The sequence below is a fragment of the Empidonax traillii genome, unplaced genomic scaffold, assembly GCF_003031625.1.
Source record: "Empidonax traillii isolate 1590-97213 ecotype Southwest subspecies unplaced genomic scaffold, ASM303162v1 scaffold733:size745334, whole genome shotgun sequence".
In the NCBI taxonomy this organism is placed as follows: domain Eukaryota; kingdom Metazoa; phylum Chordata; class Aves; order Passeriformes; family Tyrannidae; genus Empidonax; species Empidonax traillii.
Genome location: NW_020955926.1, coordinates 674542 through 686466, shown reverse-complemented (window position 1 = coordinate 686466; position 11925 = coordinate 674542). Strand labels below are relative to the sequence as shown.

General features: G+C 45.1%; 1 protein-coding gene across 1 annotated transcript in view; it reads left to right on the top strand.

Moving 5' to 3' along the window:
• The window catches only part of LOC114066089 (acyl-CoA (8-3)-desaturase-like), an 8905-nt gene extending 456 nt beyond the window's left edge, over positions 1-8449 (top strand). The window contains exons 2-13 of the mRNA XM_027900493.1: positions 7-320; positions 1907-2017; positions 2691-2888; positions 3242-3343; positions 3515-3643; positions 4514-4574; positions 5518-5594; positions 5907-6004; positions 6627-6723; positions 7184-7263; positions 7907-8032; positions 8125-8449. Coding sequence (XP_027756294.1) covers positions 7-320; positions 1907-2017; positions 2691-2888; positions 3242-3343; positions 3515-3643; positions 4514-4574; positions 5518-5594; positions 5907-6004; positions 6627-6723; positions 7184-7263; positions 7907-8032; positions 8125-8176 — 1445 coding nt within the window. The 3' untranslated portion in view covers positions 8177-8449. The remainder of the gene's footprint in view (positions 1-6; positions 321-1906; positions 2018-2690; positions 2889-3241; positions 3344-3514; positions 3644-4513; positions 4575-5517; positions 5595-5906; positions 6005-6626; positions 6724-7183; positions 7264-7906; positions 8033-8124) is intronic.
• Positions 8450-11925: the final 3476 nt, after the last annotated feature.

Sequence of the window (11925 nt, the reverse complement as noted above, 5' to 3'; positions counted from 1 at the left end):
TGGCAGGAATCGGGGGTGGTGGGGCGGTGCGGGATGGGGATGGGGATAGGGATGGGGATAGGGATAGGGATGGGGATAGGGATGGGAACGGGGATGGATATAGGGATGGGGATGGGAACGGGGATAGGGACGGGGATGGGGATGCTGCAGGGCTGCGGCGCTTCACCTGGGAGGAGATCGGGCAGCGGAGCGGGCGGGGGCCGGCCCCGCAGGAGCGCTGGCTGGTGATCCACAGGAAGGTGTACGACATCAGCCGCTTCTGCCGGAGCCACCCGGGAGGGGCCCGGCTGCTCCTCAGCCACGCCGGGCAGGACGCCACGGTGAGGCCGCCGGGATGGACCGACCGGGATGCGGGGGCAGAGCAGGGAGGGCCCGGGGGGATGCGGAGATGCTCAGGGTGTGGAACAGGGTCGGGGAATGCAGCATCGCTGCCCCGCGAGAACCTCCCCAGCCCCGTGCTCTCGGAGTCCCTTTGGGGACTGGAAGCGGCTCTCAGGAGATGCTCCGAGGGGCTGGAGATGCTCCGAGGGCTGGAGATGCTCCGAGGGCTGGAGCGCCCCTGCTATGGAAAAAGGCTGGGAGAGCCCGGGGGGCTCAGCCTGGAGAGGAGAAAGCTCCAAGGAGATCTTAAAGCCTCTTTCAGTCCTAAAGGGGTTCCAAGAGAGCTGGAAAGGGGCTTTGGACAAGAGCCTGGAGTGACGGGACGAAGGGGGAATGGCTGTAAACTGAGAGTAGATTTAGATTAGATGTAAGGAAGATATTTTTACACTGGCACAGGTTGCCCAGAGAAGCTGTGGCTGCCCCATCCCTGGAAGTGTTCAAGGCCAAGTTGGATGGGACTCTGAGCAACCTTGTCTAGTTTTATCTGGTTCTATGATGCTTAAGCCTTTAGGATTACTCTTATCTCCTGATCTTGCTTGTACAACAACTGTGAGCTGCAGTGATTGCAGGGGAAGGTGGGGAAGCTGCCACAGGAGCTGCTTCCAGAAACATCCTTACTAAATTCCATCCCTCCTAAATGCCCCCCAGCATAAGCTGGGGGAAAAGCAAAGACAGCAGTGCTTTTACAGGCTGGCATCCAGATAAGTTTCTGTAATTATTGCTTGTGGACCTTCTGACCTTTGGGGTGAACAGAATGGAAAGGACTGGCCAGTTAAGAGGTGCCCAGCGACTGGGGAGTTGGTGTGTGGGCAAAAAGACTTCTGCTCATCAGGTTTGCTTGTCTTGTTAGTTTAATGCCATGGAAACTTGTGGTATAAACACAGAGAACCATTCAGGAAATTCCTTGGAGTTCTTGCCTTTTAGTTTGTGCAGGAGTAGAAAATAGTAGTAAATTAACATCTCGACAAAGATGTGACAAATGTGATTGTTTCTCTGCTGTGTACTTTGAAAGAAAAAAAAAAATCCCCAGACAAATATTTCCTGCTCTTCCATATATAATGAATGTTTGAGGCTCATGAAAAATTAAGAAATTATCTTTGTTTGACTGGAAGATTTTAACCAAGCCATGAAAGGTGACAACTCAGGAGAGGATGGAAAACACAGAAGGGGTTCAGTAAGCAAAGAGACCTGAGGGATGGAAAAATGAGGACAATTAATGCCACAGTGTTAGTCAGGGTGATACTCACAAGACTGATTTAGGCATGTGGTGGGAATGCATTTAATTTTGTGCTGTGGAGCTTGGATACCTGCAGTAATTGCAACAGTGGACATGAGCCCTCTTCTGAAATACCATCTCCTCTAAGAGCTTAGGGCAAACATAAGAAGGCAAAGGCAGCAAAAGCTCAATGAGTTAGAAAGATAAATGCTATTGTGGTTCCTCCACAGGGAATGTGCACAGCAGACTGGGGTTTGTCACCTGGAATTTGGGTTTCTTACCTCTTCCTTTACTCTTGTGCATTTGCAGGATGCCTTTGTGGCATTCCATGTTGACAAGGCGCTGGTGAGCAAGTACCTGAAGCCACTGCAGGTTGGAGAGCTGGCACCAGACCAACCCAGTATTGAGCCCCACAAAAATGTAAGTCTGCCCTCATAAATCAGATCAAAGGCAGATTAAAAAGATTCTCTGAGATTAGACCCTCTTCTTCTGTATCTTCCCAATTTTTGTGCTACCACTTAGAAACCACACATGGATATTAGACTAAATCCACATTCTGTGGTTGAGAATGAGATTCCCCAAGATTGTTTTTTCCTTATCACAGTAACTCTTGTTTAGCTGGGGGGGCAGCTAGGCTGGAGGGGCAGATTTTTAATAGAGAAATTTAATAGCGAAGACTAACGCTGTTAATCCCGGGAAGGGTAAAGTGAAGATGTAAATGAAGAGGAATAATTTCATCCAAAGACCTACCACAAGGTGGCATGTGAAGCTCATGCACGTAAAGCACAACTTCCACTAGACTCAACCTCCACCTGAGCGACTGTGCTGCTCTCCCCCTGCCAAGGAGCTGATGGAAGGAGCACCAAAGATTAGTCTTGGGGGCTGGGGGTGCAGAAATTGGAATGGCACCTCAGCAAAGCCACAGAGCAGCTGCAGGAGAGCTGTGATAGCTTGTTTGTCTGCAAGCCCAGGTCTTCCCTTCTAGCCAGAGCCTTTGCTCTTTATTTCCTCGAGTGTTTTTTTGAGTTTTTGAGTTTTGAGGCTGCAGTGCCACCTAAAAGCAGAGAATGTGTGACGCTGGTGCTTCCCCCAGGAAATGCTGGTGAAGGATTTCCGGGAATTGCGTGATGCCGTTGAGAAAATGGGACTTCTGGAGCCAAACCAGCTCTTCTTCTTCCTGCACCTCGCTCACATCCTGCTGCTGGATTTTGCTGCCTGGCTCATTCTCTTCTACTTTGGGACGTCCTTAATGCCTTTTGTTGCCTCCCTGCTGGCGTTGACCATTTCCCAGGTAAGCACAGAATGTGCACAAGGACTTCCATCAACTTCCAGCCACCTGCACTTCCTAGTCCTCCATTTCCTGACTTGGCACAGTCCTCCTTTGTCAGAAGAAGACAACAACTATATGGATGTAAATAAGAAAGTCTGCATGTGGGGGGCTCCCACTAAACTTACTCTGGGATCCTTTCAGTGAGATATGTTCTTGGGAAAGCCTCAAGAGCATCAGGATATCACAGTCCCTTTCTGGTGGCGACTTTGGAGCAGTGTCAGAGAAGTAAACGTGGGTATTTCGAAGCAAAGAAGGACGGATGTGGCACCATCCTGGTCTTCTCCCCTCCCAAAGTTTTCTTCTTCCTCTTCCAGGTCCAGGCCTCGTGGCTACAGCATGATTTAGGGCACCTTTCAGTGTTCAGGAAGACCAAGTGGAACCACTTGCTGCACAAGTTTGTGATGTGCCACTTGATTGTAAGTACCTGGCCCTGGAAAACTGCTGAGATTGGATGGTTTTCCTGTACAAATGTGCGTTCTGAAGGCTCTGTGGGGGGTTCTGTTCACCACTGGGGGAAGGAGGGGAACTGGGGAGAACCTGGCTCTGAGAGCATCACACCTTTTATCCTTTGTTCTTCATTTCAAAAGGGGGCATCAGCCAAGTGGTGGACTCTCCTGCACTCCCAGCACCACTCCAAACCCAACTGCTTCCACAAAGACCCTGACATCGATATGCACCCTTTCCTGTTCACTCTGGGGAAGAAACTCTCTGTGGAGGTCAGTGTGAGTGTGGGGGGGAAGAACGCTCCAGTCAACAAAACCATTGCTGGACCATAAAGATCTAAAAGTGAGATGTGATGGCAGTTCCTGCAAAAAGATTGGGTCTGCTTTCTTCACAGTCCACAGAGAATATCTTATAAACAGCTGACAAGCTGTAAATAAATTAGACACTACGTACACGCATCATACTAGGGTGGAAAATCCATGAGCAAAAGGACTGTTAATGGTTACAGAAGCTTAATGACCTGGCACACCAACTCAGTCATTTATGAGTATTAGATAACCTGCAAACAGTAAGATAAAGCATGTCAGCAGTTGGCCTTTTTTATATGATATTTATATTACTATTTCTATTAAAGTGTGAGGCTCAGAGATACAGGAGCCTTTGGCTGTATCTGCCAGGAGGAGGCAGAGGCCTCCCAGTGACAGGAACAGCAGGAGTCAATAACTCAGACAGCAGGGGGGGAAACTGAAAGAAAACACATATAACTATTTTTGACTGATGATACAGTTTAGCCTTGAAATATCTAATTCCTCACCGAACTAATTATGAATGTGGCAAGAAGGTAAAACCACGGAAATTCACCTGCTAAAACTCACCTCTGTCCATGCCCAGTGTTCTTTTTACCATAACTTACAGATCACACCATCTTTTAATGGATAAAAGGCATCAAATCCCTGCATTAATGCAATGAGGGTTTATAGATAATATTACGTTTGTAAAGTAACAGGAGGGAGACAGAAGGAATAAGGGCTGTGGGAAGTCTGCAAGAAGGTGCCTCTGGAAAATAAATGGAAAAGAGCAAGTTACCTGTGCAAATTTCCTGGTTGCCACTCAGTAATATGTTTTCCTGTTTTTTTTCACAGCTTGGGATCAAAAAGAAGAAGTACATGCCCTACAATCACCAACACAAGTACTTCTTCATCAGTGAGTATCCCCACTCTCCTGCAATGCCATGAGGGGTGTTAATGGGGTTTGCAGATTCTACTTTTGGCCTCTAGAAATGCAGCAGAATGAGAGTACCCGTGTCAAAGAACAAAATAGAAACATCATAACCCAGTTTTTGGAACAGCTGAAGACCTGACTGGATCAAACCCCAAGTAACTGGTCTGACCTCAGAGCTGGTGCTGCTTCAAGATCCTCAGGTCCTTTCCAGCCTCAATTATCATATCTGGGTGAGATCAGGTTTCTGTGCCCTTTTTGACTGGAAACACATGGATTTGGTTTAAGAATTTTTAGCCAAATGTCCTTTGTTTGTTTCAGTAAGGGGGTACCCTTAGACCAGGTCATCTTAAAATTGCATGGCTTTGCAATAATAAGTGCACAGCTATTTAGACAGAGAAAGGGAGAAAGTCTCTTAACTCCCTAATTAAGGAAGTAGAAATGAGGCCCCAGGGGCTGTTTGGGAGCTGTATAATGAGGGTTAATAAACTATATAAAGAGAGGAGAGTGAAAAACTTGGACTTTCTCCCATAAGTGCCCTGATCTCCACGCTCGCTCTGGGTTATGATCTCATACCCCCTCTTTCAGTACTATTCCAATTTAAATAACAGTCTGTGGGGTTTCTGTGGGTTTGGGGGTTTTCTTTGCAAGTGAGATGTCTATTTGGAAGGTTGAATTTGCAGTTCTCCAACCCCAGATCCCTGGTAGGTGAGGGATTTCCTGTGCATTCCCACTGTTCCCTGTTTCACACAGAAGAACGGGGAGCCAGATGAGTTTTGGGCTGTGGAAACCTTGCCTCAAAATACTCACTTGAGCTGTTCCCCAGTCAAAAGCCTAAAGTGAAGTCTGAGGTTTGTAAGCAGATCGATGGACAGACCCAGCCATTCAGTCCATGACGTTCCCAGTGATGATGGATTTTCCCTTCCAGCTCTTCCTCCGCTCCTGTTTCCCACCTACTTCCACTGCCACACGTTCTACATTGCTTACACAAAAGGGTATTGGGTGGTAAGTACTGCTCCTTGTGTGACAAAAAGGGGTCAGCTGGGGGCCTTCCACCTTCTGAGCTCTGTGGAAAAGCTGTGGCTATAAAAATCTCCTCACTGGATGTGAGAGCTCAGATTCATCTCTTATACAAGCCATGAAAAAGTATCACTAACTTGTGTTAACTTGAATTGCTCCATTCAGAAAAAAACCTAAAACTATAGCAGCTGAATGTAAATTATTCTCTTGCATCTATAAATGAAGCTTAGAAAGATTTAAGCAAAAGTAATTCACTTTTTTTTTTTTTCCTTTACTTGTTGTCTCTGTTTTTCGTAGGACTTGGCCTGGATGATGACCTTCTACATCAGATTCTTTTATACTTATGGATCATTATTAGAAATAAAGAGTGTCCTGGCATATTATTTTATATTCAGGTGATGTCTCTTTAGCCTTCCTCTAGACATTCTTTCCATCTGTACCTGCCTGCCTTTGTCTGCCTTCGCTCATCTTACCACACTCTCCTTTACCACCTCATTTTTTGCTTAGTGTTTCAATTCCATCAGGTTAAACAAACACTCACCTGCTCAACTGCCAGGGGAAGTTTTAGGTTGCTGTGGCAGCAAAGAGACTTCACTGTGTGCTGGCCAAATTGAGAAATACTTACCTTAAATTACATCCAGTGCTTTGGGTGTTGGGTCTGCTGCTGGTTAAAGACGACATTTAACCAAAACAGCTTAGTCTGGGCTTGCAAATGCCCAGGCTTGAAGGGACAACACGCTCTCCACTTGGACCATTTCACAGATTTTAATCAGTTTGGTCCTTGGCTGCAGAGAAAACAAACTGCACACAAGCTATGTTAGTGTTAAAGCACATTAAATAATCATGAGTTTCACCAGGAAGTATGGCACTTCCAGCTTTTGGAAGTTCTTCCAGGGGCTGGATTAGCAAGGCTGGTGTTCAGCCCTGCCTTTCTGAGCCTGGCTATGCTGTTATTTCATGGCTCCTCACTGACCCTCTCACCTGACACTGGATTCTGGCTCTGCTCTGGTTGCACAGGATGCTGGAGAGCAGCTGGTTTGTCTGGGTGTCCCAGATGAACCACATCCCTATGGATATTTACTACGACAAGAACTTGGACTGGATGTCTACTCAGGTAAAAGATTTTTCTGTTCTCAAGAACTGTGGCCATACAGGTACAAATTACAACCACAAGGGAAGGAAGACTGATGGATTTAGGGTGAAACCTGTTGGCAGCTGGGAAGGGAAGGTTAGCAGGGTGCTGGATTCACTCCTGGAAATGGTAAAGGAGCACAGCAGGGACACATTCATGGGCAATCTAAATTCAAATCCCAGCTCCAGTTCCTAAACACACCCATCTCCTCACTCACTGCAAGAGCCAACTCCTGGTTTTACCATGGTGCAGTTTAGCCAGTCTGCACATCTGCTGGCCCACAGAGCTGCAGGAGGGTCATGAGCCCTGGCTGGAGGCAGCTCAGCTTAGGCTAAAAGAAACAACAGAGCAAAGCAGCACAGGGCACTGTGCCCTTCAGAGAGACCAGACAGGCTGCAGTTACTAAACTGGACTAACTCTGCTTTCCTTTGCCCTCCTCCAGCTCCAGGCAACGTGCAACGTGGAGCAGTCACTGTTCAATGACTGGTTCACTGGGCATCTCAACTTCCAGATTGAACATCAGTGAGTACACACACCATGAAGCAATTTTCTTCCCTCCTTTTATTTAAAACCATTTTTTCTTCTCTTTTTTTTTCTTTTCCTCTTCGCTCTGAATTCTACAAATGGTTGTGGGGCACCAATGAGTTTGTCTTTAAGAAACCCCTAAAGAGAACCACAGGGATGACAAGTGAAAATGGAAGATGGGCAGGACCTGTGCAACCCTATGGGCAGCAACACAGTCTATCCCAAGCAATGGCCTGTAAGGGTTAGGGAAAATATCCACGTTACATCACCTCTTTATACCCTGCCACAGCAGTTTAAGCCCACCTATGCTGACTATCTATGCTGTCACTTCAGAGAATGAGAAGCACAGGCTCACCTCCTCCTCTGTGCCATGGAGATGGTTAATTCTGGAAAGAGCAGAGGGGGAAAGCAGTTTCTTCTGTAAGCAGCACTTCAATTAGATAGATTGTTTTGGAGATGCTAGAGACAAACTCGGGAAAAAAAAAAAAGAGGGGAAAAAGCAGGAGAAGTCATATAAGACATAAAAGAAAGAAGAGCTGGGAGCAGCTGATTCCTGGGAAGGATGAACAGGTGTGGACACGAGACAGGCAGGATTTCTCCCAGAGCACTGGAACAGAACCTGCCTGTCTCGTGTTCACAGCCTGTTCCCCACGATGCCAAGACACAACTACTGGAAGGTGGCCCCCCTGGTGAAGTCCCTGTGTGCCAAGCACGGGCTGGAGTACCAGTGCAAGCCCCTGCTGACGGCCTTTGCAGACATCCTGCAGTGAGTACAACACACAAAAACGCCCGAGGATTGCAGGAGGAGGCCCCCACCAACCCTCCCCTAAGCAATGTGTGCTCTCTCTCCCTCTCCAGCTCCCTGAAAAGCTCAGGAGAGCTCTGGCTTGACGCCTACCTGCACAAATAAGGAGCCCAGGATCGGTGGGGCCATCCAGAGCCTGCCACGTCTGCATTCCCAGCAGATCGAGGAGCGGGAGCCACGAGGGACACTCTGGCAGGAGAGAATGGAAAAGAACCGAAGGATACCATTCCAATAGGGATGAAGCCACCCGAATTTTACTTCTGGTCTTTCCTGGGGTTTTGGTTCCCATCTGTTACGAGTGGGGAGGGCAAGCAGAAGGTGAGCTGTTGGAACAGGGAGAAGCTCTTTGCTCAGTGTGCCTGAGCGTTCCTGAGCCTGGACTGGTGCAGCTGCACACACCTCACTCCATGTCAGTCCTCTGACCACGTTCTCTTAGCTTCTCCTCATGTGGGGGGTTTAATGTTTAATACAACGTTTGCTTATCTATCTGAAGTCACCTGAAATTGCAGTTTGAATTTGTTCCAGAGATGTGTTTAAATCATAATAAATTATAAAAAAACTACAAATCAGTTGAATAATGTAAAAAATAATGAATTGACAAATAAATAAATAAATAAATAAATAAATATGTGTTTCCATTACTGTTCTCAAACTCTTTCAAGCCACATTCTTTGTCTTCACTTCTCAAAGCTGCTACTATTACGCCAATTCTATATATTAAGAGACAGTTATTTCTTATTTTACTGCTTGGTACTGCTATCCATGTAATCATTACTATCCATGTAATCATACATATCCATGTGATCATACTAGAGAAAGATAAACCAAAAGTAAGATAAGTTATTTATAGACCTTTGGTCAAATAGAAAAGTTGCTGTTGCAGCCAAACCAAATAAAAAGTTGCAGGTAAAATATTTGATTGAGCAAGGCTGAGAAGCCTCAGTTCAGAGGTTTTGCAAAACACAACATTAATTTGGCTCCAATATAATTCATATCAATCATAAACATCAATTATAATTAATTACTAAACTGCTGCTATAATTGATAGAACCAATTTCAGAATTTCTGCAGTTGATGAATATTTCTCCATGGCGTGTCAGCTCTGCTTAGCTGTTCTTCTCTCTGTGTGTAAACGTAAACCTAATCCAAAAATGGATTTGAGGGGTTTTTTGTTGTTTTGTTTTGTTTTACTAAATGAAGTAAAATGCATTTTTTTTACTTCCTAATCTTTGATCCAGAGAGAGAAAGTTTGTATTTCAATTTTTGGAGCTTACTCAGAAAAGTTGCATTGTGTTTCTAAGCACCCTGGGACGTTTTGGGGGTCAGAGAGCTGCCCTTCCCAGCTGAGAGTTTGGATTCCAAATAAAACCAGGTGAGGAAGGTGGGACAAGAAAGCAGGGAAAAGGGGAGAGCTGGAGAGTTGCTTATGCAAGTCTGGCTTGCAGGAACAGCAGCCACGTGAACTGGTCATGATGCAAAGCTGGTTTTAATCCCAGACTAGATCCTGGCACCTTTTTAAAGCAGCCTCAGCCAGCTGGACTCAGGAAAAGGCCAATATACCATAAGGGAATAAAAGTACAGCATCCAGACTCAAGGCCTTAAGGGAGATGTGGATTTTTGTGTGTCAAAGCTCATTAAGCTCCAGCTTATTAAAGCAGTTCTGGGAGTTCAAGGGTAAATGGAATTACCTGAGTGGACTCAGATTTCGGCTGTGCCAGGCAGAAGGTGAGTCAGGGAAAGAAGCTGACCCAGGTGCCTGAATCACCCCTGAGAGGAGGGAATATCTTTCCATTAATTAGTAAGAGAGCATGATCTTTGTCTAAATTGAGTTCCACAGTACTCAGAGCCTGAACTGAAATAAAAGACCAGCTTTTGGAAAGTGGACTGTGGGAACAACAAAATCCGAGTATCAGCAGTTACAACCACCTTTGACAATAATGTAAAGTTCATATACACAGAAATCTCAGAAGGTAGAAAGATAGATCTAAAAAAGCCTCTGCTGATATAATGAATGGACTTTGTGTTGTTTGTGCAGTGACTGAACTCCATGTGCCATGCTCAGCACTGGCTTCTACTTACAAACCTTTACCCCTGCACAGGCAGCCAGAACATGTAAGAGATTAAACCATCTTCTGCCTTGGAAAATGTGCAATTCTGTTTAGAGGTTAACAGCACAAAGTCTAACTCCTGGCCTATGGCAGTAAGAGCAGCAATTCCCAAAAATTCTGTGTACAGGAGTCAAACAGTATCACTCAATCCCAAACTCATTTCCACTACTTTAAAAAGTCTTTCGAAATTACCTTAAGCAGTCTTTGAAAATTTATCAGGTAGATGAAAAGCCTGATTTTAAAGATCCTCATTTGATTTTTGTGCCTTTGACGTCACTGGCTCTCGGTGCACCTTGGAGTCAAAACGCAATTTAAAAAAGAGCTGTAAATGTTTTCAGCACAAATGAGGAAAGGTGTGTAAGGAAGCTGAGCGAGACTGAGGCGAAGGGCTGTGGATAAAAATGGAATAAAGCCTAAGCAACTATGGATCGACGCCAGAGCAGACAGGAGGGGTTGCCAAGTTCTCCCCCAGTTATCTCTGACCAATCTTCCCAGAATCAGCCCCAGAGGAAAGGCTGCCCACATTCCCTCAGGAAAACATCTGATAGCTGAGCCAGATTCTACAAAGACAGTAGGGAACACATACAAATTAGATATACAACCCAAGAGAAAAGCATAAGCAAACAAACAAACAAACCCACCAAGTTTCCACTGGAAATAAGAGTGAAAGTTTGAATTTAACTCGAAGTATTTTTCCAATAAAATCTCTCTGGAAAAGGGCCTGTTTTAAGAAACAACAACGTGCATCATAAATTCCATTTTACATGCACTATTCATATTAGCAGACATACTAAATAAATGAAACAAGCACTTTATTTTCTGCGTTATAAAGCTGAATAGCAAATAATTTTTTAAAAAATCTTGAATATCTTAAGAAAAAACTGTGTCAGATCAAATATTGACAGATCTTAGCCAAAATTTTTACAGTATAATCACTGTGTTTATTTCATGGAAGTGTTGAAAGTGTTGCTCATCCTGCAGCCCTCACAAACTTGCACATACACACCTACCAGATGTGTAACCCTATTAAAAGAAGCTTGAAACTTATTTAACTTTAAATGAGGAGTAGCATTTAGGCAAAGTACCGAGTGTCTAAATCATCTTGCACTCTGCACACATGCAATAAGCAAAGCAGGAAAAGTGATGAAGATTCCTTCATCCTTGATTTTTCCAAATTCCCTTCAAAAAACCAAGAGCATTAAGACTCTGTAGACAATACAGGAGCTACACATTTTCATCTCCTTCTCCACATTCTAAGTAGAGCTCCATCTTTTCATCTCCTTCATACACATCAATATTGATGTTCCCCCTCACCTCCTGCTAGACAAAAAAAAAAAATAACACCAGACTTACTGCCTGATTTAACAGAAAAATCAGAAGGAAAAATTCAAGTGAGACAAAACACACTAAATTTCTGCTAAAGGTTCCACCTTCAGCCAGAGCTGGTGCTGTGTCATTTAAGGGCTGAGCAGAGGTGGTTGGGACAGGTCGTGCAGCCCTTGGCTCAGGCAGGGTCAAACCTTCCCTCCAGCACCCAACAAAAATGGTCAAACAGGCAATTTATCCTGCACCTTTTCCTTTGATCTGCTCTGTCAAGGCACTGACAGAGGTGAGGGAATATGTTTAGTGAGAGTTTTGTAAGAGTGAGGAGGAAGGAAAAAGAAGGCTGGACGTGGGCAGTGAGGGTGAAGTGACTGTCACTTGGTCTGCAAACAGAACGTCCCAGCAGTCCCTCCTCAATAATTC